The 26,320-nt window shown below is 40.1% G+C and overlaps 1 protein-coding gene across 5 annotated transcripts in view; it reads left to right on the top strand.

Annotated features, from left to right (window-relative positions):
• LOC126240775 (serine/threonine-protein phosphatase 6 regulatory ankyrin repeat subunit C-like) overlaps nt 1–26,320 on the top strand; it is an 881,520-nt gene that overhangs the window by 754,174 nt on the left and 101,026 nt on the right. For all 5 annotated transcript variants that reach the window (XM_049947953.1, XM_049947951.1, XM_049947950.1 and 2 more), the window contains one exon: nt 18,163–18,297. In XM_049947953.1, coding sequence (XP_049803910.1) covers nt 18,163–18,297 — 135 coding nt within the window. The remainder of the gene's footprint in view (nt 1–18,162; nt 18,298–26,320) is intronic.

Here is a 26,320-nt window from a genome sequence, read left to right as displayed (position 1 = left end):
CCTCTGACAACCCATTTTTTAGCTCAGACCTGATTACTAAGTTGGTCTAGTTGGTATTGTACCCTGTCCATTTTACTATTATTTTCAGACTGTTCTGTCTTCCTTTTGCTCCAAAATCAACTGCAGAAAACCACTTTTTACTGTTTCTTTGCTAACTATGATTTCACTTGGTGCAGACATGTCCCGGGACATGTATGTACTATCTAGGAACAGCTCTGATGTTAGAATTGTAATGTATTACAAAGAATACTGCAAAATATTTGAGGAAGTAATCCAGAAATCGAAGCAGCTTTATTATGAGAAAAAGATAATTACATCAGGTAACAAAATAAAAACTGTATGGGATATTGTGAAGACAGAGACAGGTGGGGCCAAAAGGAAGAGGAACAGATAGCTCTAAAAATAAATGAGACTTTGGTAATAAGTACATGTAGTGTTGCAAACCTCTTAAACAATTCCTTCATTTCTGTTACTGACAGCTTGGGGTTATCAGGTTCAGTGAACAGTGCAATGGAGTATCTGAGACTAGTCTTTAAAAATAATGTCAGTGAAATGGAAATGACACTCTCGTCTCCCAAAGAAGTAGCATCCATCATAAAATCCTTAAAATCCAAGTATTCCAGTGGATATGATAACATATCGACAAAGTTAATCAAAGAGTGCTCATGCGAGTTAAGTTCTATCTTAAGTTAATTGTGTAATCAATCTCTTATCAGCGAAACATTTCCAGACAAGCTAAAATATGCTGAAGGTAGCTTCTTTATGAAGAGGGATAAAGGGATACCATCAAACTATCGACCAATTTCACCTTTTCTGGCTTCTCAAAAATATTTGAAAAGGTTGTGTTCAAACATCTCCTTAAGTATCTGACCGCAAATAATATATTGTCCAAGTCACAGTTTGGATCACTGGTGGGTTCTGATACAGAGAAAGCTATTTACACTTACAGTGAGAATGTACTTAATTAATTAGATAATAAATTAGAGGCTACTGGCATTTTCTGTGACCTGTCAAAAGCCTTTGACTGTGTGAACAGCATTCTCTTAAGTAAATTAGAATATTATGGTGGCAACAGCAATGCTGCGAAATCGTTTGAGTCTTATCCACCTAACAGGAAATAAAGGATGTCGTTGTGAAACACGTGTGCAGTAAGCAGCCAGTCTTCATCTGACTGGGAATTAATTACATGTGGTGTTCCTCAAGGTTCCATCTTGGCTCCAATGCTTTTTCTTGTATACATTAATGACCTCTCATCTGTTACATTGACAGATGCTAAGTTTGTTTTGTTTGCGGATTATACAAACATTGAAATAAGTAGCAAGTCAAGTCAGATTTAGAAAAAGTTGCTTATCAAATTTTCACTGACATTAATAAGTGGTTTAAAGCTAGTTCACTGTCATTAAACTTTGAGAAGATCCACTATATGCAGTTTAGAACCTGTAAGAGATTTCCTTCCAGCATGAGTATAACATATGAAGACATGCAGATCGAAGAGGTTGACAGTGTTAAATTTCTGGGATTACAACTCCATAATAAATTCAGTTGGGAAGCACATACCACAGAATTGCTTAAGCACCTAAACAAGTCTGTATTTGCTGTGAGAATCTCAGATGTAAGAGATATAAATATAAAAAAAACCTGCATACTTTGCTTACTTTCATTCTATTATGTCATTCGTGATCATATTCTTGGGCAACTCATCAAACCGAGCAAAAGATTTTAGGGTGCAAAAGCATGTGATAAGAATCATTTGTGGTGTAAATTCAAGAACATCTTGTAGAAACCTATTCAAGGAACTTTGTATTCTAACCACTGCTTCTCAGTATATTTATTCCTTAAAGAAATTTGTTGCAGGTAATGCATCTCTGTTTCCATCCAATATCTCAATACATAGTATCAATACTAGGAATAAGAACTATCTACATAAAGACCTAAAATCACTTACCTTGGTCCAAAAAGGCGCCCAATATTCACGAACACACATTTTCAATAAATTGCCAGCAACCATTAAAAACTTGGTTTCAGATGAAGCACAGCTTAAGCAGAGTTTGGGAGACTTTTTGATAGGCAACTCCTTCTGCTCCATAGATGAATATCTTAAGAGACTGTTATGCCAACTTAAGTAAAAATACTTTACTTTACTATATCTTCGTCATTTACCAGCCATGGCTGGACAGACTGCGTCACAAATACAATGTTTATCAACTAACATTTATACAACACCATATACAAAATTTATATTACAAATAAAAGAAAATATTTATGCAGTGCACAAAAACACATAGAACATAGTGGGAATGAAATATAACTAAACAGGAAAGTAAAACTTCAAAGCAGCAAATGAAAATACCATAAAGCAAAATGTCACACACACAAAGTTTCATTTTGGCAAAATATGTACTTTAAGTAAAACACAAAATTAAATGTGTAGTTAACATAAGAAGAAGATTAAATTTAGGCAAAATTATATATAAAACATAACAATATTTATTATTTTGTCCATTCAGTAGAACCGCTGTTGAAAAACTCTTCCAATGAATATAGTGGATGTTGTTTCAAGTCCTGAGCAATTTTTTTCCGAAATAATTCAGGTGGCAGGGATTTCACTTCTGGAGGCAGTTGATTGTACATTTTTAGGGCGACTGTTGGAAAGCTGTCTTGTGTACTTGATAGGAGATACCTTGGCACTTCAATGTTCCTCTTACAGCGAGTGTCATGATTATGTATTTCTTGTCTTATGGTAAAATTCCCTTGATTTTCTTTTATATGCACGAGGCAGAAATACACATACTGGCTAAAGACAGTCATTATGCCCAGCCTGGTGAAAATAGGCTTACAGTGGTCCAGTCTTTTGCTAGAGGATATTATCCTGATGGCTTTTTTTTGTAATAGCAACACATCTTTGCTGCCTGAGGAGTGTCCCCACAACAACAGTCCATAGCTAATGTGGCTGTGGAAGAGTGCATGGGAGACTATTGTGAGAAACTGGTCAGTTATTACCCTCTTCAGCTTCCTCAGGAGGTATATCACACGAGAAAGTTTGGTGCATACGTATGCAGTGTGATCATTCATGGAGAGTTTGCTGTCAATCTTGAAGCCCAGTAGTCTGACAGTCTCCATGTTTTCTTGGTCTTCAATGTTGGTTACACTGCATATCAAATGTTGGGTTTTTTCTTCATTGATCTTCATTTTGTTTATTACGAACCATTCTATATATGAGGAATAGGAGAGGTCCTAAGACTGATCCTTGGGGCACTCCATGTTCCAGTTTTTGTTCAAGAGAAGTTGCTCCATGCACTGATACTACCTGCTTTTGGTTTTCCAAATAAGATTGGAGTGTTGATAGAACAACACCTCCTACACCATAGCATCTTAACTTGGCTGTTAGTGTTGTGTGTGAGATGCAGTCAAAGGCTTTGCTGAGGTCACAGAGTGTCAGTGCCACACTCTCTCTCTCTTCAAAACTCTGTCGAATTGTTTTTAATAAGTCCAGTGTGGCTGTCACTGTTGATCTCCCTTTGCGGAATCCGTGCTCTGTGTTTTGGAATAAGTTGTTTTCCTCAAAGTAATTCAGTACCTGGCAGTGCATCACAGACTCAGTAACTTTGGCTAGTACTGGTACCACTGAGATTGGTCTGAAGCTGAACACCTCACAAGGATCCCCCTTCTTATATATTGGTACTGTGAGCGCCAGTTTAAGGAAGTCTGGGAAGACACCAGAAGATAGACATTTGTTTATTGCTATGGCTAGTGGCTGAGCTAATTCTGCAATAATTTTCTTTAGCAGTGTGCAGGACATGCCATAGATGTCTACACTTTCTGAGTGTTTGTAGGAGTTCACAATTTTTATCATGTCTTCAGGGTGTACTTCCTTCCAGTTTTGAATACTGCAACTGTCTGCATTTCTTATGTTTGCAGTCGGATCTAGGTCAGAGTGTGGAATTTCACTCACTGTCTTTTCCACTATTCTGACAAAATATTCATTGAAGTCATCAGGGCTACACGAATTTAAGCAGGAGGTATTCTTCTTTCTGTTCTCATTTACAAGATTCCAGGCAGCTTTACAAGGATTTTGGGCCTCTTTAATGTATGTATCATTATATTTCTTTTTTGCTTCCTCTACTGCCCTCCTATAAGCTTTTTTGGCTTTTAGGTAGTTGCGGTGATGTAATTCTTTAGCTGGAATGTCTAAAGCTGATTTCATTCGGTCCTTGCACATTGTTACAATATACTTCAATTTATTGAGCTCGGCGGTGTACCATTGTTTCACATTGATAACTTTCTGCCTGCCTTATGATTTGTCCACAGGATTCTTCACTGGTCTTACTGGAAACATGTCATCAAATATTGCTTTTAAGGTTTGGAACAGACATAAGAAAGAATCACTGCCTACTAACTCTGCAATTTTCTGCTGCCAGTTTACACAAGATAGAGCTGCTTTGAGATCATTTAGTCTCTCTTCTTTAACAAATATTCTTTTGAATGTGTAATTTGAATGCCATGTGCTTATCTGCGGTTTGCTCCTCATACTGGTTTCCATTACTAGTGCACAGTGATCTGCTATCATAGGTTCAACTACACTGAGTTTATAATCCCAGATGTTGAGGTTGGTGATTATGGTGTCCAGGCATGCACCACCCCTTGTTGGGAGCTTATTTGCAATAAACAACCCATAACTGGTAATTAATCTCATAAAGACCCTCTCTCTGGCATCTCCATCACCTATGTGTATGTTAAAATCTCCACACAGTGCGATTTTTGACTTTAGGCGTGTTAGGTAACACAAACAGTTCTCCATATGTCCAAAAAAATTCTCAAAGTCACCATCTGGTGAATGGTACACAGAAACAACGACTAAATCAATATTCGTTAATAACAGTGCAGCTAATTCAAGATCAAAATCCACACAAAAACTGCTTAAATCAATTTCCTTGATGCTACAATCTCTGTTGGCATACACAGAGACCCCACCATGGGTTTCAGTTCTTCGAAACCAAGCACTGGCCATGTCTAAGTATTCAACAGATTTATAGAAATCACCTTCTGCTTCAGCTAGCCAGTGTTCACAAATACATAAAACATCTGGTTTAATTTCTTCTATAAAAAATGATAGGAGATCCATTTTGGTTCTTATGCACTGCACATTTACACTTGCAATGATTATAGGCATATTGTTTTCAGTACTAGAAACATTCTTGTGCAGTGATCCTTGATCCTTGTTTTTAACTTCATAATCTATTTTATTGGCATAACAGATGGTCTCCGGAACAAAAAACGCTTAATTACAACATTTTTGGGCCACACTGCAGTGTCCATTAGCTTGTCTTTTAGATGATAGTCTACACCAATCTTAAAACTACTATTTACACCCTTAGATTCCAATTTTTCTACGTGAAAGTTGCTATGACCTGGTAGGATTTTCTTCAAAAAGTTAATTACGTTTTCTGCTGTCGTTCCACTTTTCACCTTTCCTAAATGAAACCATGCTCTCTTTTCCCCATACAGCATTCCTTGGTCATCACCAGTGCCTATTATTTTATTTTTCCTGTCACTAACACTTGAATTTCCAACTACTGAGATGGCATTGGTTGGAGGAGTTGATCTGATAGTCACTGTCTGTGGCAGTTTGCATGGTATATCTGTATTTAGCGCTGTATTATTTGTTTGTTGTTCTGCATAAGTTTTTGGGGTTTTCTTGTCCCTATAGCGAAAACTTCTTTTCCTAGAACTTACTACACGCCACTCTGTATTGGGTGAGAGTTTATTTTCTGAGGAATCTGCAGAGTTGTAGAGACTATTTTCGTCTTTATTAACGCCAGATCCTGTTTTGTTGACCGATACATTGTTTACATCAAAACACTCATTTGATTCCATGATATCAGTTTGATTACAATTTACGGTTGGAGATTTTTCGTCTGGAATGATCTGTTTTCCTTGTTGTAGAAAGGGATTTGAACAGTTTCTGTCACTACTTACATTATTACAGCATTCATCAGCGCCGTTTTCTCGATCACCAACAGTTGTTTTGGATGTGTGAGTCGGGTTGCACAGCACATTAACCACAATATGGTGTTTGTTTATCTGCCGCCAAATCCGTTTGTTTACCATTTGCAGTACCAATGTTTTCCTGCACAAATTCACTTACTTTGCTATAACCACTTTCCAAGGAGTCAGCACCGTTTACAAGTGGTTTTTCACATATGTTTATGTTATATTTTGGAGACTGCAATTCTTCAATCTTAGAATCAGCACTGATAATTGTATCCAGCTTTTTATTCATTGATAGGTTATCTTCCGATATTTTATTTGTTAACTTGAGTATATTTTGCAAGTATTCTAATAATTTTACGTCACCGTTCACTTCAATATCACTTTTGTGTTTCTGCACTTCAGGTTCATGTAAATTTTCGCTACTTAACCTCTTTTCGCAGGACACACAGTGAAACTTAATTCAGTCTTTAGAACATGCTACTGTACGAGCTTCACTGTTACTAACGCCTACACACTCGTGAAAGGATTTATTACACCATAATCCACAAACTAGCACTATATCTGTCATTTTAATAACTTTTTTGCACGCTTCACATGATCGAACAACATCACTTGCCGCCATCTTGCAGTTCACCTGTTAGATTTCAGTTTTGACAACAATTGGTCACAACAGTCAAGATTAGCTATTATGTTTATGATAAATTTATTAATAGTGTTTCGTTCTGTAAATATTAGCTGTTCCATCTCCTGACAAATGATCGGGATAGTAAATATTATATTCAAATGTTTTATGTTTTTATGTTATACTTTTGACGTGTTCCACAACCATGACATTCATCTCATTTTTTGGGTCTATGGAATGAAAACTGACTCTAATCTAATCTAATCTAATCTAATCTGGCTGAGTCCTACAGCTATCACTTCTATATCACTACTACCCTCGTCTCTATTCATTTTCCTAGCAATCACACGAGTTAAAAGAAAAGTTAATTTCACAAATAGTCTGCACTTATCTTTTCTTTTTTCATGTCCTTCATCATAGTTATAATGTCCTTTCAATTGATCTGGTCCATCATTGTTGACAGTATCTCATCACTGTTGATACGACTTTGTTGGGCAGCTCTAGGGTCTTCTTTCTTCGTATGATATATCTTCATTTATATATAAACTGCAGATGACACTAATCACTGTCCTTTCTTCTTCTGAAACAGACAAAACTTGTTTATCAGTCAACTGATCTCAGATGATACCCACAATTGTAATCTTACCATCACACGTGTTACTAGTAAATTTTTCAGTTTCTTCAAAAAGATTAATTGCTTTGTTTCAGATGTTTTGAGAGGAGTAAGATGTACAAATAATTTTGTTACTTATATTCATTTTTTCGTTCTTAACTGCAGTTTGTCTTGTGTAGGGGTAGATTCTTCAGGCTGAAATTTTTTAACTTTGGGGGTTCTAGTTGATAGGATAACTGATGAAGTAATTTCTGTTTCTATGACTTTTTTTATTAATTTTATCCCATTCTTCTATATCAAACTGATTTACAATCTCCACTGTAGAACAAAAATTCACATTGTTTTTGTCAAACATAGAAAAAAATAGTTCAAATGGCTCTGAGCACTATGGGACTCAACTGCTGAGGTCATTAGTCCCCTAGAACTTAGAACTAGTTAAACCTAACTAACCTAAGGACATCACAAACATCCATGCCCGAAGCAGGATTCGAACCTGCGATCGCAGCGGTCCTGCGGTTCCAGACTGCAGCGCCTTTAACCGCACGGCCACTTCGGCCGGCTCAAACATAGAAACATGACCTATTCCATTAGAGGCATGCCCACTATTCCTCACTCATTCTGTGGTACTAACTATATTCCAAAGAGTTTACAAACTTTCTTGGCAAAAGAAGAACCTTGACTAAGTTATATCATTATTTTATAAATGAGTCCAGAAATAAATTTAATAATTAGTGTTAGATTGCATAAATTAATAATAGGAATTTTAAGTGAGCTAGTTATTTTGTAATTTCAAATGTTTCCAAAAGAAAAGTAATTTTAACTGTACATACAGAGTTAGTATATATCAATTGTGATAAACTAATTTCTTTTTATATATTTTAGCCTGAAATACAGTACATAGTATACAAAATCATATGAAATATTTTAGTGAAATAGCTGAGATAATGTTCACCTATACAAGATTCAAAAATATTCCTGGTATCGGCTATTTCTATTAAAGAAAGGTAATGTTAGACGAGGGTGTCCCACTACACACCCTCAGCAACCCCCCAGTTGTGCCACTACAATTGCCTGGCAAAGTGATTTGTTATGTTTGTGAGCAGATTATTAATTCATAAATAACACTAACTGCACTTATATTTAAATGCATTACGCAGTTTGAGGCTGATATTAACATTGAATCAATAACAACAGAACTATTATATATAATCAAAGAATAAACAATGTGTCCCTTATGCGCGCCACCACAGAATAATGCTATCCTTCACTGTGCATCTACGGATGTTCTGCTGGCGACTCCTACACAGCCCCCCTCTGATAGAGTGGAGCTCCGGGAATGTCGGGGTATTTATATCTCACCTGACACCCAGATCTTGTGTGTACTGAAGGCATTGGTTGAACTTCTTCAGCTTCTGTTGCTGGTAGTGACGGTACCGCTTCCTCTTGTGGTGGTGAGGTGGTGTCATCCTGATCCAGTGGTGTGGAAGGTGGCGCTTGGTGCCTGATCTCTGTGTCCTCTTCAGTTGGTTACATATGTGCAGGTTTGAGCCGTTCCAATGATACCACTTGACTCTTTCCATTTAGATCTATCTGCATGGTATGTTCATCCTCTGAGAGCACTCTGTAAGGTCCAGAATATGGAGGCTGAAGTGGTGACTTGACAGCGTCCATCCATAGCATCACATGTGTACATGAGCGTAGATCTTTGTGCATGAACGTATTTACTGCTCCATGTCTCGAGACAGGAGATGGGCGAAGTCGCGTAAAATTTGCAATGTAAATGGCAGTTCAGTCTGTCGTGCCCCTTCCTTATTGGTGAAGATTTCTGCAGGCAGTCGTAAGGGTTCACCCTTAGGAATGCCCCTAAATCCGTTTTCAATGCTGTGCGTAGGCCCAACAAAACTAGTGGCAATGCTAACGACCAAGACTGTGCATGGCACATTAATGCAGCTTTTAATGTTCTATGCCAGTGTTCCACCATCCCATTGCTTGCTGGGTGGTACCCTGTGGTGCAATGATGTTGGAACCCGCAGAGGTTGGCCAATTCCGAGAACAACGTCGATTCAAACTGATGCCCCTGGTCTGTGGTGACATGTAAAGGGCAGCCGAAACGTGCTATCAAAGATGAAAGAAATACGCTTGCCACCGTTTTTGCTGAAATATCCGATAACGGAATCGCCTCTTCCCATCTGGTGAAGCGGTCCACCGCATTGTGGAGATAACAGTATCCTTCTGACGGCAAAAGTGGTCCCATGATGTCCAGGTGCACATATGTGATACGTTGTGTGGTAAGTGGGAAGTTTCCTACTGCTTTGTGCACGTGTCTCCCACCTTGGCCCTCTGACAGTCCAGGCACATTTTTGCCCAATTACGGCAGTCTCTATTTATACCGGGCCACACGAATCTGTCTGTCATTAGTTTGACGCTGGCGTTTATTCCCGGATGAGCCAGTCCATGGATGCTACCAAATAATGGTCATTCCAATCTCTCAGGTATGAACGGTCTCGGTTTTCCTTGTGACACATCACACCAAACTCGGAAGTGTTCACCTGTAAGTTGTATTTGTTACAAGCGTAACCCAGACGTACTATCACGAGAGAATTTAGCAAGTTGCTGGTCTGTTTCCTGTGGTGCAGCTATTTCCTTGTAGTCAATAGTGTGAGAGGTTGTTTCCAACCTAGACAGGTAATCTGCCATGTCGTTCTCAGCTCCTTTTATGTGCTGCAGGTGTATCGTAACCTGGGCGATAAACTCGAGTTGTCTAAATTGTCGTGGTGAGCAACCATCCTTGTTCTTACTGAAGGTGAAAGTAATTGGCTTGTGGTCTGTAAAAACAGTGAATGGTTTGCCTTCTACTTGCGGTTGGAAATGTCTGATGGCTTCATAAATTGCCAGTACCTCCCTATCATAGGCACTCCATTTTACTTGCGACGATGTAAGCTTGCGGGAGAAGAAACCTAGAGGCTGCCAATTTTTTCCCACCTTCTGCACCTATTGCCTGCTGGCTCACATCCACAACAATTGCCAGTCAAGCTTGAGGAACCGGATGTGCCAACATTATTGCCTGAAGTAGACAGGTTTTGATCTTGTCGAATGTCATCTGCATCTCTGATGTCCACTGTAAAGGTTGTTTGCCTACTGCATCCTTGCCGACTAGTGCTGACATCAAAGGGGCTTGAATGGCCGCCGCATTAGGCAGATGTTGTCTGTAGAAGTTAACTGCTTCAAGAAACTGGTGTAATTGGAGACAGTCGATGGGGCGAGTCATCTCTTCGATAAGGTCGAGTTTGTCTTGCAGTGGGCTGATACCGGCTGCTGTCACTGAGTAGCCCAAGAATGGCACCTGTTGTCGTCGAAGTAAACACTTTGATTCATTGATCGAAATGCCACATGCTTCAATATGTTGGTAAACAGTCCTTAGATGTAGTTCGTGCAATTCCTCAGACAACGAAAAAACCAAGATGTCGTCGAGGTATGCGAAGCAATATGGTAAACCTTTGAGGACTTCTTCAATGAAACGCTGCCAAGCTTGTGCCACATTTTTTAACCCGAATGGCATACAGAGGTATTAGAATAAACCGAATGGTGTCGTGACAGCCGTCTTCGGAATATCAGCAGGTGCGACCGGTATCTGGTGATACGCTTTTTTGCAATCAATGACACTAAAAATGGTCATGCCTGCAAGTGTGTGCGTAAAATCCCTGGTATGTGGTATCAGATAACGATTGGGGATGGTATGAGTATTTAGTGCCCTGTAATCTCTGCATGGTCTCCAAGTCCCATCTTTCTTCTTTACGAGGTGAAGTGGCGATGACCACGGACTGTCGGATCTACGGACGATTCCCCGAGTGTAATAATTCTTCGAACACTGCCTTTGTTGCAGCAAAACAATCCAGAGCTAACCAGTGTGGGCGTTGAGACACTGGTTGACCGGGTGTAGTCCTGATGTGATGTACCGTATTGCGCTTTATTGTCTGCCCACCAGACATGGATTCGCAGTTTGCTACTTGTCTGCAATCAGATGTGGACATAGGGCTTCGTCCTAGGGTGCCTCTAATGCACTGTGTCCCCCGTCAAATGCTCACTGAGCTAATAGATACCTCAAGTGCATAATGAAACAAGAAATCTGCACCCAATATTGCGTCTGGCACATTGGAAATTATGAAAGTCCATGGTAAACTTTCATGTAACCCGAGGTCTACCTTTATCTGACATTTTCCATAAGTCGCTATTGACGTCTGATTTGCTGCTGTGAGTTTCGACTGAGATGGAGGGAGCTTCACATCACAGTTTCTAACAGGCAATGCACTAACGCCCCAACCTGAGTCGACTAGATAAACACGGCCGGACTTAACGTCTATAACAAACAGCTGATGGGACAGTGAAGGTAAAGAAGAAAGGTTACTCACCCGTAGCTGCCCCTCTTCGATCTCACCTCATAACAGTAGGTGCTGGTGCTCGAACTCATGACCAGCGGCAACTAACGCCGGCCACTGTCGCCATTTGGGTGATTGCAGGGTGATGTGCAGCACGTCACCTCGCTTCCGAATCGTCAATGGTACCAGCAGATACGCTCCTTAGACACAATGTCATCTTCCTTTCTCTTCTTGTTTGTGCCTGTCTTGCCTCCGAGCAACGTCGATATCTGCTGCTTCAATCCTTCAACTTGTTTTTGTAGGTCATCCAGTTGTTGAGAAACGTCTCGCTGTTGGCGTTAATGTATTGCCGCCGTTTCCTGTGAGTCTGTACTGTTGTGTCCGAACATCACCATCGACATATGCGCTGCATCTAATGAGCTGTAGACCTTGTCGGCTAATGAGATCAATGACGAGATATCTTGTGCGTCTGAGAGCGCCACTGCCATTGTGACTGCCTCTGGCAACTGCACACACCATACATGTTGCAGTGTCATATCTGGCAACTCGGTTCATTGACTAAACTTCGCAGGTGAAGCCAAAATTCCGAAGGTGACTTATCTCCTCTCTTTTCACTGTGCAATACTTGATGGATATGTTGTTCCACTGGCCGACATAGTCGCTCAATGAGTAACTGCGTAAAACGCATATACTTTTGCGTGGCGGGTGGCTGAAGTATTATATCTGCGCTGATTGTTGCTGTTTTATTGTCAAGTGCACTAATGGCGATCGTAAATTTTGTCTCTTCATTTACAATGCCATGATGCTGGAAAGTCAGATCAAGCACTGCAAGCCACAGTTCAGTTTTATCGGGTATGAACAGCTGTGGGCGTAATTTCATCTTGCTATTTTTCTCTGTCAAAAGGCCATTACTTGATGGCGCAGAAAAATTCAACACAGTGTTTTCTTGTTCTTCGATGTCGTGTCATAATTCCTCAATGTTCTTTAGCAAAACGTCGCTCAGATCCGTAACACTCTGTGTGCTGCACGGACTCGCTGATCTCTTGGTAGACGAAATTGAACTGGGCTGCATTTGTTCGTCTACAACAAAATTCTTTATACGGGGTCACCACTTTCTACATCTACCTACATCTACATTTATACTCCGCAAGCCACCCAACGGTGTGTGGCGGAGGACACTTTACGTGCCACTGTCATTACTTCCCTTTTCTATTCCAGTCGTGTATGGTTTGCGGGAAGAACGACTGTCTGAAAGCCTCCGTGCGCGCTCGAATCTCTCTAATTTTACATTCGTGATCTCCTCGGGTGGTATCAGTAGGGGGAAGCAATATATTCGATACCTCATTCAGAAACACACCCTCTCAAAACCTGGCTAGCAAGCTACACCGTGATGCAGAGCGCCTCTCTTGCAGAGTCTGCCACTTGAGTTTGCTAAACATCTCTGTAACGCTATCATGGTTACCAAATAACCCTGTGATGAAACGCGCCACTCTCCTTTGGATCTTCTCTATCTCCTCCATCAACCCGACTACAATTTTCTAATGCTGCAACTTCTCTGTATACTACAGCATCATCCGCGAAAAGCCGCATGGAACTTCTAACACTATCTACTAGGTCATTTATATATATTGTGAAAAGCAATGGTCCCATAACACTCCCCTGTGGCACGCCAGAGATCACTCTAACGTCTGTAGACGTCTCTCCATTGATAACAACATGCTGTGTTCTGTTTGCTAAAAACTCTTCAATCCAGCCACACAGCTGGTCTGATACTCCGTAGGCTCTTACTTTGTTTATCAGACGCCTTCCGGAAGTCAAGGAAAATAGCATCTACCTGGGAGCCTGTATGTAATATTTTCTGGGTCTCATTAACAAATAAAGTGAGTTGGGTCTCACACAATTGCTATTTCCGGAATCCATGTTGATTCCTACAGAGTAGATTCTGGGTTTCCAAAAACGACATGATACTTGAGCAAAAAACATGTTCTAAAATTCTACAACAGATCGACGTCAGAGATATAGGTCTATAGTTTTGCGCATCTGCTCGACGACCCTTCTTGAAGACTGGGACTACCTGTGCTCTTTTCCAATCATTTGGAACCTTCCATTCCTCTAGAGACTTGCGGTACACAGCTGTTAGAAGGGGGGCAAGTTCTTTCACATACTCTGTGTAGAATCGAATTGGTATCCCGTCAGGTCCAGTGGACTTTCCTCTGTTGAGTGATTCCAGTTGCTTTTCTATTCATTGGACACTTATTTCGATGTCAGCTATTTTTTTGTTTGTGCGAGGATTTAGAGAAGGAACTGCAGTGCAGTCTTCCTCTGTGAAACAGCTTTGGAAAAAGGTGTTTAGTATTTCAGCTTTACGCGTGTCATCCTCTGTTTCAATGCCATCATCATCACGGAGTGTCTGGATATGCTGTTTCGAGCCACTTACTGATTTAACGTAAGACCAGAACTTCCGAGGATTTTCTGTCAAGTCGGTACATAGAATTTTACTTTCGAATTCACTGAACGCTTCACGCATAGCCCTCCTTATGCTAACTTTGACATCGTTTAGCTTCTGTTTGTCTGAGGGGTTTTGGCTGCATTTAAACTTGGAGTGAAGCTCTCTTTGCTTTCGCAGTAGTTTCCTAACTTTGTTGTTGGACCACGGTGGGTTTTTCCCGTCCCTCACAGTTTTACTCGGCACGTACCTGTCTAAAACGCATTTTACAATTGCCTTGAACTTTTTCCATAAACAGTCAACTTTGTCAGTGTCGGAACAGAAATTTTCGTTTTGATCTGTTAGGTAGTCTGAAATCTGCCTTCTATTACTCTTGCTAAACAGATAAACCTTCCTCCCTTTTTTTATATTCCTATTAACTTCCATATTCAGAGATGCTGCAACAGCCTTATGGTCACTGATTCCCTGTTCTGCACTTACAGAGTCGAAAATTTCGGGTCTGTTTGTTATCAGTAGGTCCAAGATGTTATCTCCATGAGTTGATTCTCTGTTTAATTGCTCGAGGTAATTTTCGGATATTGCACTCAGTATAATGTCACTCGATGCTCTGTCCCTACCACCCGTCCTAAACATCTGAGTGTCCCAGTCTATATCTGGTAAATTAAAATCTCCACCTAAGACTATAACATGCTGAGAAAATCTATGTGAAATGTATTCCAAATTTTCTCTCAGTTGTTCTGCCACTAATGCTGCTGAGTCGGGAGGTCGGTAAAAGGAGCCAATTATTAACCTAGTTCAGTTGTTGAGTGTAACCTCCACCCATAATAATTCACAGGAACTGTGCACTTCTACTTCACTACAGGATAAACTACTACTAACAGCGACAAACACGCCACCACCAGTTGCATGCAATCTATCCTTTCTAAACACCATCTGCGCCTTGGTAAAAATTTCGTCAGAATTTATCTCTGGCTTCAGCCAGCTTTCTGTACCTATAACGATTTCAGCTTCGGTGCTTTCTATCAGCGCCTGAAGTTCCGGTACTTTACAAATGCAGCTTCGACAGTTTTCAATTACAATACCAATTGCTGCTTGGTCCCCGCATGTCCTGACTTTGCCCCGCACTCTTTGAGGCTGTTGCCCTTTCTGTACTTGCTCGAGGCCATCTAACCTAAAAAACCGCCCAGTCCATGCCCCACAACCCCTGCTACCCGTGTAGCTGCTTGCTGCATGTAGTGGACTCCTGACCTATCCAGCGGAACCCGAAACCCCACCACCCTATGGCGCAAGTCGAGGAATCTGCAGCCCACACGGTCGCAGAACCGTCTCAGCCTCTGATTCAGACCCTCCACTCGGCTCTGTACCAAAGGTCCGCAGTCAGTCCTGTCGACTTTGATGCAGATGGTGAGCTCTGCTTTCATCCCACTAGCAAGACTGGCAGTCTTCACCAAGTCAGATAGCCGCCGGAAGCCAGAGAGGTTTTCCTCCGATCCATAGCGACACACATCATTGGTGCCGACATGAGCGACCACCTGCAGATGGGTGCACCGTGTACCCTTCATGGCATCTGGAAGGACCCTTTCCACATCTGGAATGACTCCCCCCGGTATGCACATGGATTGCACATTGGTTTTCTTCCCCTCTCTTGCTGCCATTTCCCTAAGGGGCCCCATTATGCGCCTGACGTTGGAGCTCCCAACTACCAGTAAGCCCACCCTCTGCAACCGCCCAGATCTTGCAGACTGAGGGGCAACCTCTGGAACAGGACAAGCAACCATGTCTGGCCGAAGATCAGTATCAGCCTGAAACAGAGCCTGAAACCGGTTCGTCAGACAAACTGGAGAGGCCTTCCATTCAGCCCTCCGGAATGTCTTTCGCCCCCTGCCACACCTCAAGACGACCTCCCACTCTACCACAGGTGAGGGATCAGCCTCAATGCGGGCAGTATCCCGGGCAACCACAGTCTTAGTCCGATCGGGGGATGCGTGGGACGAGCTGGCCGTCCCCGACAAACCCCCATCCGGACCCCCACAGTGATGCCCATTGGCAACAGCCTCAAGCTGTGTGACCGAAACCAACACTGCCTGAAGCTGGGAGTAAAGGGATGCCAACTCAGCCTGCATCCCAACACAGCAGTTGCAGTCCCTATCCATGCTAAAAACTGTTGTGCAAAGGACGTCTGAACTATTCTACAGAGAGCACAAACAAATGGACACAACATTTAAACGGTTACTAAAATACAAGGTTGCCTAGTAAATGCAGTAATGCTGCTACTTGCGCACTGCTGACACACTACTTGGTGGCGGAAGGACACTACGCGATTTTGCACTATTCAGGTACTACAATGCGATGCTACAACTCTCAAATACTATAATACGCCCGAAATTTATGAATTAAACAATGCAAGTACCAAATACACGCAAAGAAATTAAGAATTAAACTATGTAACAAATGAGTGAGCTAGGAGTATACGACTTTCTGCTGGCAGCTGCTTATCCAATGGTGGCAGGGAGCCACGTACTACTTATTACAATCTTCAGAAAGACTCACGAAGTAGTTAGGCTATAATATTTTATTTTTTTATTGCAACATAAAGCTCATATTAACATTGAATCAATAACAACAGAACTATTATATATGATCAAAGAATAAACAATCTGTCCCTTGTGCGCGCCGCCACAGAATAATGCTATCCTTCACTGTGCATCTACGGATGTTCTGCTGGCAACTCCCACAAGTAAATGCTTTCACTGTCATTTTTCTTCTTACAAGAACCTTGGTTAATTTAATGTTTCTTACTACAAATAAACAGTACCTTTTGAAGTTGTTCATCCTGTAATGTGCATTCATGAGTCCATGTCAAAATTTATACTATAGCAGCTGACTAGGATGAGTCACACATGCTCGTTAGTTGTCAGTGCTGGCATACAAACAAACAAAAAAAAAAAAAAAACATTTACCCTCACACATTCTATAAACATGCAGTGAGTGCACTACTTACCCATGCATCCCTGAGTTAAGTGGCCAACTTCACTTAGTTCATGGCTGAATTTGTCAATGCTGCTTACAGTGTTTAAGTTTCTTAATGTTGTTCCCTGACCTTTAATCCTAACTGTACACAGTGGTCCATACACAAAATTACTGCAATGCCAGACAAGTCACCTGGCCAAAGGTACTTTGGGCTACTTGTGCAAAGCTGGGGCAGGTCGCTAGTACTATTATAAAACATAGGTGAGGACCGCAAATGGTGTGAATACTTGATTTATGCCACATGCAGCCTGCAGGCTGCAGTTTGATGACCTCTGCTTTAAATCATTAAGGACATTGATGTACAAAAGAAGGGAGACCCAGACAGATGGTCAGTTACAAAAGGGGTCAAGTAGTGATGACAGTGATGACGATGATGGTGATGATGATGATGATGATGATTGGTTTGCGGGGTGCTCAACTGCATGGTAATTAGCACCTGTACAAATTTCCAATATTTACACAGTCTAGCCTCACAACTTTCACAAATGATGATGAAATTATGAGGACAACACAAACACCCAGCCCCCAGGCAAAGAAAATCCCCACCCTGGCTGGAAATTGAACCCAGGACCCGATGATCCAGAGGCAACAATACCAGCCACTAGGCCATAAGCTGCAGGTGGGGTCAAATAATGCTTACATCATCCTCCATAAAAGAAATGAAGAACCGATTATCCAGCACACTAGAGTGGCAGCCTCAGTGAACAGCAGTGCCATTTTATTGGTGAAGGTTGGGTCTCCTTTCTTTTCTACTTCAATGTCTTTAATGACTTCAAGTATTATGTACGCCTGAGTATGTGGCTATAGGTCACGAAACCTGTCATATCCCATTAAAGATTGACATCCTGCTGTGTGTGGTGTTCTTCTTACAAGTTATATTACCATTGCTGTGAATGCTTGGACTTGTTTGTAATGCTCATAATTGTTAAGTATCTAGCAACAGACAAGAGCACCCGAGTAGTGTATTTAGAAGAGTAGAGTTAGTAATTAATATAAATAAAGTATTTTTCAACACTGATGATTTCACGACATTACATTGGCATGTGTAATGTGTTAAAATGACAATTTTATGAAATATTTATAGATTAGGCATCCAAAGTCACTTCAGAAAATTATGACGTTTGCTGAGAGACTTATTCAATCTGGAGCCAACATAAATATTATGGATCATCGAGGCAGAACACCACTACATTATGCTGCAGTAGAAGGAAACAACGAGGTACGCTGAATCACTAATCTTAATGAGTAAGCAGTGGAATTAATATTGAGAGTCATGGGAATGAGAGTATTGTGCCAAGACTTTTATGTATGCTATAAATCAGTCTGTGGTTTTATTCAAAATATGTAATTTCCAAACTTTACCAGTAGATAATGAGAGAGAGAGATTTTTCAGTATTGCTAAATACTAGGATAGTGAGACATGCCATTCAGTTTTTAGACCAATATCAGAGTCCAATGAGAAGTTCAGGCAGGTGCTAAAGAGGTCCAAAACTCACAAAATTCTCACAACAGGAAAGTAAATAATAATGTTACCATATTTAACCAAAATATTGGTGGATTAAAGAAAAAAGTAGATTCTACAAAAGTAAAGTAAAAAATAATGTTACCATTTTACACAAAAATATTCCAGGATTGAAGAATAAAGTAGATGAGCTCCTGGTTTGATTAGATGACATTGAATCTTGTAATGTGATAGATATACTATGCCTGTATGAGCATCACATTGTGTCTGATATGGAAAAGGTAAATATCAGTGGTTATAAACTAGCTGCACATAGGAGTAGAGAGAATAAGGTGGGAGGAGGAGTTGTCATATATGTCAAAACTTATCACTGTGTAGAAAGCTTAGATACAAAAAAGTTTTGTCTAGAGCAACAAATAGAAGCATGTGCCTGTCAACTTAAACTGAAGGAGGGCCCTTTTATAATTGTAACAGTATATAGGTCCCCTTCAGGAAACTTTCGTTTACTCCTGGAAAACTTGGATGCCTTGTTGTGCTATCTGTCAGATAGGGGAAAGCAAATTATTATTTGTGGGGACTTCAATGTTGATTCACTGAAAGAGTGTAATAGGAAGAATGACCTGGAAGTCTTGCTCGGTTCTTACAATTTGACATCTGTAATTAATTTTCCTACTTGAGCTGTAAAGGAGAGCAGCACATTAATAGATAACACTTTTATAGACCAAGATAGGTTTAAAAACATAAATTCTTGTCCTATTGAGAATGGGCTTTCTGATCATGATGCTCAGCTAGTTACATTATATGACATAGCTCCATTCAGTAATTCAAAACTCAACAATTAGAAATTTCAGGGAAAATCTGTACTACATTAAGAAAGGTTATTAAAAAGTCCAGAAGCATGTGCATCATGTCTGAGATTAATACCTCTGATAACAAAATCAAAACAATTTGGAATATTATTACAAGGGAGACAGGGCAACCAAGAGTACAGGATGATGGCATCACCATCAAAGCGAACAAGCTGGAAGTCGAAAACATTTTGAATAATCATTTTTTAAATGTTGAAGAGAAAATAGGATCTAAATGTTCATTAGAAGAAGCAAGGCAGTTAATGGAAGAGGCCTTACCCACAGCATTTGATACAATAGAAATTCCACCCACCTCTCCTTCTGAAATTAGGAAGATAATAAACTCTCTCAAGAATAAAAGCTCACATGGAATTGATGGCATTTCCAGCAGGATAATAAAAACTTGTTCCCAAGAAATAAGTAGGATTCTTAGCCACATATGTAATAGCTCTCTGAAGCAGGGCATTTTGCCAGATAGACTGAAGTATGCCATTGTTAAACCACTGCATAAAAAAGGGGATACGTCTGATGTCAACAACTACCGCCAAATCTCTATCTGACTGCCTAATCCAAAATTCTTGAAAAAGTAATGTACTATAGAGTAGCTTCATACGTTTGTAAAAATAAACTTTTAACAAAATGTCAGTTTGGTTTCCAGAAGGGTTTTTCAACAGAAAATGCTATATATACTTTCACTAATGAAATATTAAATGCTCTGAGTAACCGGAAGAAACTAAAAAAAATAAAAATATTGAATGTCATGTAATATTTTGTGTAATGTAATATCTTGTATAGACACCTTTTATTAACCTGAGATGTTGCACATCATTACGAAGTGTCGTCTTCATGATCTATGGAACAAGTACTAATCTAATCTAATCTCTTCATTTATTTCATTAATTTGAATATTTGTATTTTCATTTCTTTAATGAAGCAGTGATCTTGGTAAACACTTTTCATGACACTTAGATGCATTTGAAAACTGCTTCCCCAAGAAAATTGTTAAATATACTCGTAAGAAACCATGTAACAAACCATGGTTTACTAAGGGTATAAAAATATCTTGTAACCGGAAAAGGGGAATGTATCTGACAACAAGAAAGAGTAGTGACCCAGAAACTATCAAACATTATAAAAACTACTGTGCTATATTAAGAAAAGTTATTAAAAAATCCAGAAGTATGTGTATCATGTCTGAAATAAGCAACTCTGATAATAAAATTAAAACAATTTGGAATATTATTAAAAGAGAAACAGGTCAACCAAGAGCACAGGAAGACAGTATTACCATCAAACTGAATGAAAACTTTACGAACAAAAAGTCAGAAGTTGAAAATATTTTTAATAATCATTTTCTAAATGTTGTGGATATAGTAGGATCCAGGTGTTCATTAGAAGATGCTAGGCTGTTAATGGAAGAGGCCATACCTATGCAATTTGATACAATTGAAATCTCACCCACTTCTCCCTCTGAAATTAGGAAAATAATAAACTTGCTTAAAAGCAAAAACTCACATGGAATTGATGGCATTTCTTGCAAAATACTAAAAGCTTATTCTCAACAGATAAGTAAGATTCTCAGCCACCTGTGCAATAGCTCTCTGGAACAGGGCATTTTCCCTGATAGACTGAAATATGCTATTGTTATACCTTTGCATAAAAAAGGGGATAGATCTGCTGTCAACAATTACCGTCCAGTCTTCCTTCTAACAGCTTTATCCAAAATTTTTGAGAAAGTAATTTATTCGAGAGTTGCTTCACGTATCTGTAAAAATGAAGTACTAACAAAATATCAGTTTGCTTTCCAGAAAGGTTTTTCAACATAAAATACCGTATATGCTTCCACCAATCAAATTTTGAATGATCTGAATAACCGAACACCACCCATTGGGATTTTTTGTGATCTCTCAAAAGCTTTTGATTGTGTAAATCATAAAATTCTGCTAGAAAAGCTCAAGTATTGTGGCATGAGTGGGACAGTGCACAAATGGTTTAATTCGTACCTAACTGGAAGAGTGCAGAAAGTTGAAATAAGCAGTTCTCATAATATGCAAAGATCAGCACATTCCTCAAACTGGGGAACTATCAAGAATGAGGTTCCACAAGGGTCGGTCTTGGGTCCTTTGTTGTTCTTAATATACACTCCTGGAAATTGAAATAAGAACACCGTGAATTCATTGTCCCAGGAAGGGGAAACTTTATTGACACATTCCTGGGGTCAGATACATCACATGATCACACTGACAGAACCACAGGCACATAGACACAGGCAACAGAGCATGCACAATGTCGGCACTAGTACAGTGTATATCCACCTTTCGCAGCAATGCAGGCAGCTATTCTCCCATGGAGACGATCGTAGAGATGCTGGATGTAGTCCTGTGGAACGGCTTGCCATGCCATTTCCACCTGGTGCCACAGTTGGACCAGCGTTCGTGCTGGATGTGCAGACCGCGTGAGACGACGCTTCATCCAGTCCCAAACATGCTCAATGGGGGACAGATCCGGAGATCTTGCTGGCCAGGGTAGTTGACTTACACCTTCTAGAGCACGTTGGGTGGCACGGGAGACATGCGGACGTGCATTGTCCTGTTGGAACAGCAAGTTCCCTTGCCGGTCTAGGAATGGTAGAACGATGGGTTCGATGACGGTTTGGATGTACCGTGCACTATTCAGTGTCCCCTCGACGATCACCAGTGGTGTACGGCCAGTGTAGGAGATCACTCCCCACACCATGATGCCGGGTGCTGGGCCTGTCTGCCTCGGTCGTATGCAGTCCTGATTGTGGCGCTCACCTGCACGGCGCCAAACACGCATACGACCATCATTGGCACCAAGGCAGAAGCGACTCTCATCGCTGAAGACGACACGTCTCCATTCGTCCCTCCATTCACGCCTGTCGCGACACCACTGGAGGCGGGCTGCACGATGTTGGGGCGTGAGCGGAAGACGGCCTAACGGTGTGCGGGACCATAGCCCAGCTTCATGGAGACGGTTGCGAATGGTCCTCGCCGATACCCCAGGAGCAACAGTGTCCCTAATTTGCTGGGAAGTGGCGGTGCGGTCCCCTACGGCACTGCGTAGGATCCTACGGTCTTGGCGTGCATCCGTGCGTCGCTGCGGTCCGGTCCCAGGTCGACGGGCATGTGCACCTTCCGCCGACCACTGGCGACAACATCGATGTACTGAGGAGACCTCACGCCCCACGTGTTGAGCAATTTGGCGGTACGTCCACCCGGCCTCCCGCATGCCCACTATACGCCCTCGCTCAAAGTCCGTCAACTGCACATACGGTTCACGTCCACGCTGTCGCGGCATGCTACCAGTGTTAAAGACTGCGATGGAGCTCCGTATGCCACGGCAAACTGGCTGACACTGACGGCGGTGGTGCACAAATGCTGCGCAGCTAGCGCCATTCGACGGCCAACACCGCGGTTCCTGGTGTGTCCGCTGTGCCGTGCGTGTGATCATTGCTTGTACAGCCCTCTCGCAGTGTCCGGAGCAAGTATGGTGGGTCTGACACACCGGTGTCAATGTGTTCTTTTTTCCATTTCCAGGAGTGTATATTAATGACTTGCCATTCTATATTCATGAAGAGGCAAAGTTAGTTCTCTTTGCTGATGATACAAGTATAGTAATCACACCTGACAAACAAGAATTAACTGATGAAATTGTCAATAATGTCTTTCAGAAAATTACTAAGTGGTTCCTTGTAAATGGACTCTCACTGAATTTTGATAAGACACCGTACATACAGCTCCATACAGTAAATGGTATGACACCATTAATAAATATAGACCTTAATCAGAAGCATATAGCTAAGGTAGAATATTCAAAATTTTTAGGTGTGTCCATTGATGAGAGATTAAATTGGAAGAAACACATTGATGATCAGCTGAAACGTATGAGTTCAGCTACTTATGCAATAAGGGTCATTGCAAATTTTGGTAATAAACATCTTAGTAAATTAGCTTACTACACCTATTTTCACTCATTGCTTGTATATGGCATCGTATTTTGGGGTAATTCATCACTGAGGAATAAAGCGTTTATTGCACAAAAGTGTGTAATCAGAGGGTAATCAATAAGCCAAAAATTGATTGTTTTAGGACACTCCTCAGAGACATTCACTGGACTGATGTTTACAGTGCTCATGGCATGAATGAAAAATATAACATTTTTGCTAATAAAGTGCTTACCTTATTCGAACACTGTTTTCCCCCAAAACTTACCAAGGTTAGAGCAAAGTCTACAAAAAAGCCATGGATTACTCGAGGAATAGGGGTATCTTGTAAAACAAAAAGAAAACTGTACCCGTCAGTCTGAAACAGTCCCGATGTTGATGCTATAGCACATTACAAGAAATACTGCAAAATATTAAAGACTGTAATACAGATGTCAAAGCAAATATATTACAAGGAAAAGGTAGTCATATCAGATAACAAAATAAAGACAATATGGGATATAGTGAAGGAGGAGACCGGTAGAACCAGACGTAAAGAGGAACAAATAGCATTAAGAGTAAATTATACATTGGTGACAGATGTGTATAGTGTTGCAGAACTTTTTAATAAACATTTTATAACTGTTACCAAAAAGATGGGGTTGTCAGGTTTGGTAGATGCTGCTATGGTATACCTCAGACCAGAAATTTCAACAACTTCCAAAATATGAATTTGACCCTCACTACCCCAACAGAAATAATGTCCATCATAAAATCTTTAAAATCAAAAACATCTAGTGGGTATGATGAAATATCAACAAAGTTAATTAAAGAATGTGATTCTGAGCTAAGTAACATATTAAGCTATCTGTGTAACCAGTCATTTATCAGTGGAATATTTCCTGAATGGTTGTAATATGCTGAAGTTAAACCACTGTTTAAGAAGGGAGATAAAGAAACAGCATCAAATTTCCGTCCAATTTCACTGTTGCCAGCATTCTCAAAATTTTCGAAAAAGTAATGTACAGTCAGCTTTATAACCATCTTATCTCAAATAACATACTGTCAAAGTTACAGTTTGGATTTCTAAAAGGTTCTGATATTGAGAAGACTATCTACACTTACAGTGAAAATGTGCTTAATTCATTAGACAAAAAATTGCAGGCAACTGGTATATTTTGTGATCTGTCAAAGGCATTTGACTGTGTAAATCACAATATCCTTTTAAGTAAATTAGAATATTATAGTGTAACAGGAAATGCTGCAAAATGGTTCAAATCTTATATCTCTGGCAGGAACAAAGGGTGTTATTAGGAAAGAGACATGTATCAAGCTATCAGGCATCATCCAACTTGGAACTAATTACATATGGGGGCCCTCACAAGGTTCCATTTTGGGGCCCTTACTTTTTCTTTTATATATCAATGACCTTTCATCAGTAACATTACCAGAAGCCAAGTTCGTTTTGTTTGCCGATGATACAAACATTGCAATAAATAGCAAATCAAGCGTAGTCTTAGAAAGATCAGCTAATAAAATATTTGTGGACATTAATCACTGGTTCCTAGCCAATTCTTTGTCACTAAACTTTGAAAAAACATACTACATGCAGTTCAGAACTTGTAAGGGGTGTCCCACGAGTATATGTCTAACATACGATGACAAGAAGATAGAAGAAGTGGACAGTGTTAAATTCTTGGGATTACAGCTCGATAATAAATTCAACTGGGAGGAGCACACCACAGAACTGCTGAAGCGTCTTAACAAATCTCTGTTTGCAATGCGAATTTTGTCAGACATAGGGGATATAAAAATGAAAAAGCTGGCATAATATGCTTACTTTCATTACATAATGTCATATGGGATTACTTTTTGGGGTAATTCATCAAGCCAAGCTATAGTTTTCTGGGCACAAAAATGTGCAGTAAGAGTTATATGTGGTGTGAACTCAAGAACATCCTGCAGAAGCCTGTTTAGGAAACCAGGGATACTGACTACTGCTTCCCAATATATTTATTCCTTAATGAAATTTGTCATTAAAAATATATCACTTTTTCAAACCAACAGCTCAAATCATGGAATCAATACTAGAAATAAGAATAATCTTCACAAGGATTTAAAGTCACTTAGTCTTGTACAAAAAGGTGTGCATTATTCAGGAACACACATTTTCAATAACTTGCCAGCAGCCATAAAAAGCTTAACAACCAATGAAATTCAGTTTAAGAGATGCTTAAAGGATTTATTGGTGGCCAACTCCTTCTACTCCATTGATGAATTTCTCAGTAAAACCAACTGATTTGTATACAATATAACTTCTGCGCAATTTCAGTGCAGTAATGTGTTCAGTGTGTGTGTGTGTGTGTGTGTGTGTGTGTGTGTGTGTGTGTGTGTGTATGTGCAATCTAACTTCTGCACCATTTCAGTGCAGTAATGTGTTCATTGTAAATAAGTATTATAGTAGTTGTATTACATGTTTATTACCTTATAAATAAATAAAAAACTTTTTTATTTTAAATTCAGTGCATTAGTATTTGTAAAATGACTTTCATATAGTGTTCATTAAAAAATGACAATCATTCCACTTGGGCCCTGTGGAATGGTACATTAGCTTATTTGTTTTAGTTGTAAATATTTGTCATGTATTGTTGTTTTTCTGACATGTTCCACATCCTGGAGGACCTCCTCACTACGGATCAATTGGAATGAAAGTAAATCTAATCTAATCTAATAATAGCTGGAGTGACCCAAGATCATCCTGCAGACATTTATTTAAGGATCTAGGGATATTGACAGTAGCTTCTCAGTATATATTCTCTCTTATGAAATTTGTTATTAACAACCAAACCCAATTCAAAAGTAATAGCAGTGTGCATAACTACAATACTAGGAGAATGGATGATCTTCACTATTCAAGATTAAATCTAACTTTGGCACAGAAAGGGGTGAATTATACTGCCACTAAAGTCTTTGGTCACTTACCAAATAG

This window comes from Schistocerca nitens, chromosome 1 (assembly GCF_023898315.1).
Source record: "Schistocerca nitens isolate TAMUIC-IGC-003100 chromosome 1, iqSchNite1.1, whole genome shotgun sequence".
NCBI lineage: Eukaryota > Metazoa > Arthropoda > Insecta > Orthoptera > Acrididae > Schistocerca > Schistocerca nitens.
Note: the sequence above shows the minus strand (reverse complement) of the source record. Positions and strands in the feature narration are given on the sequence as shown.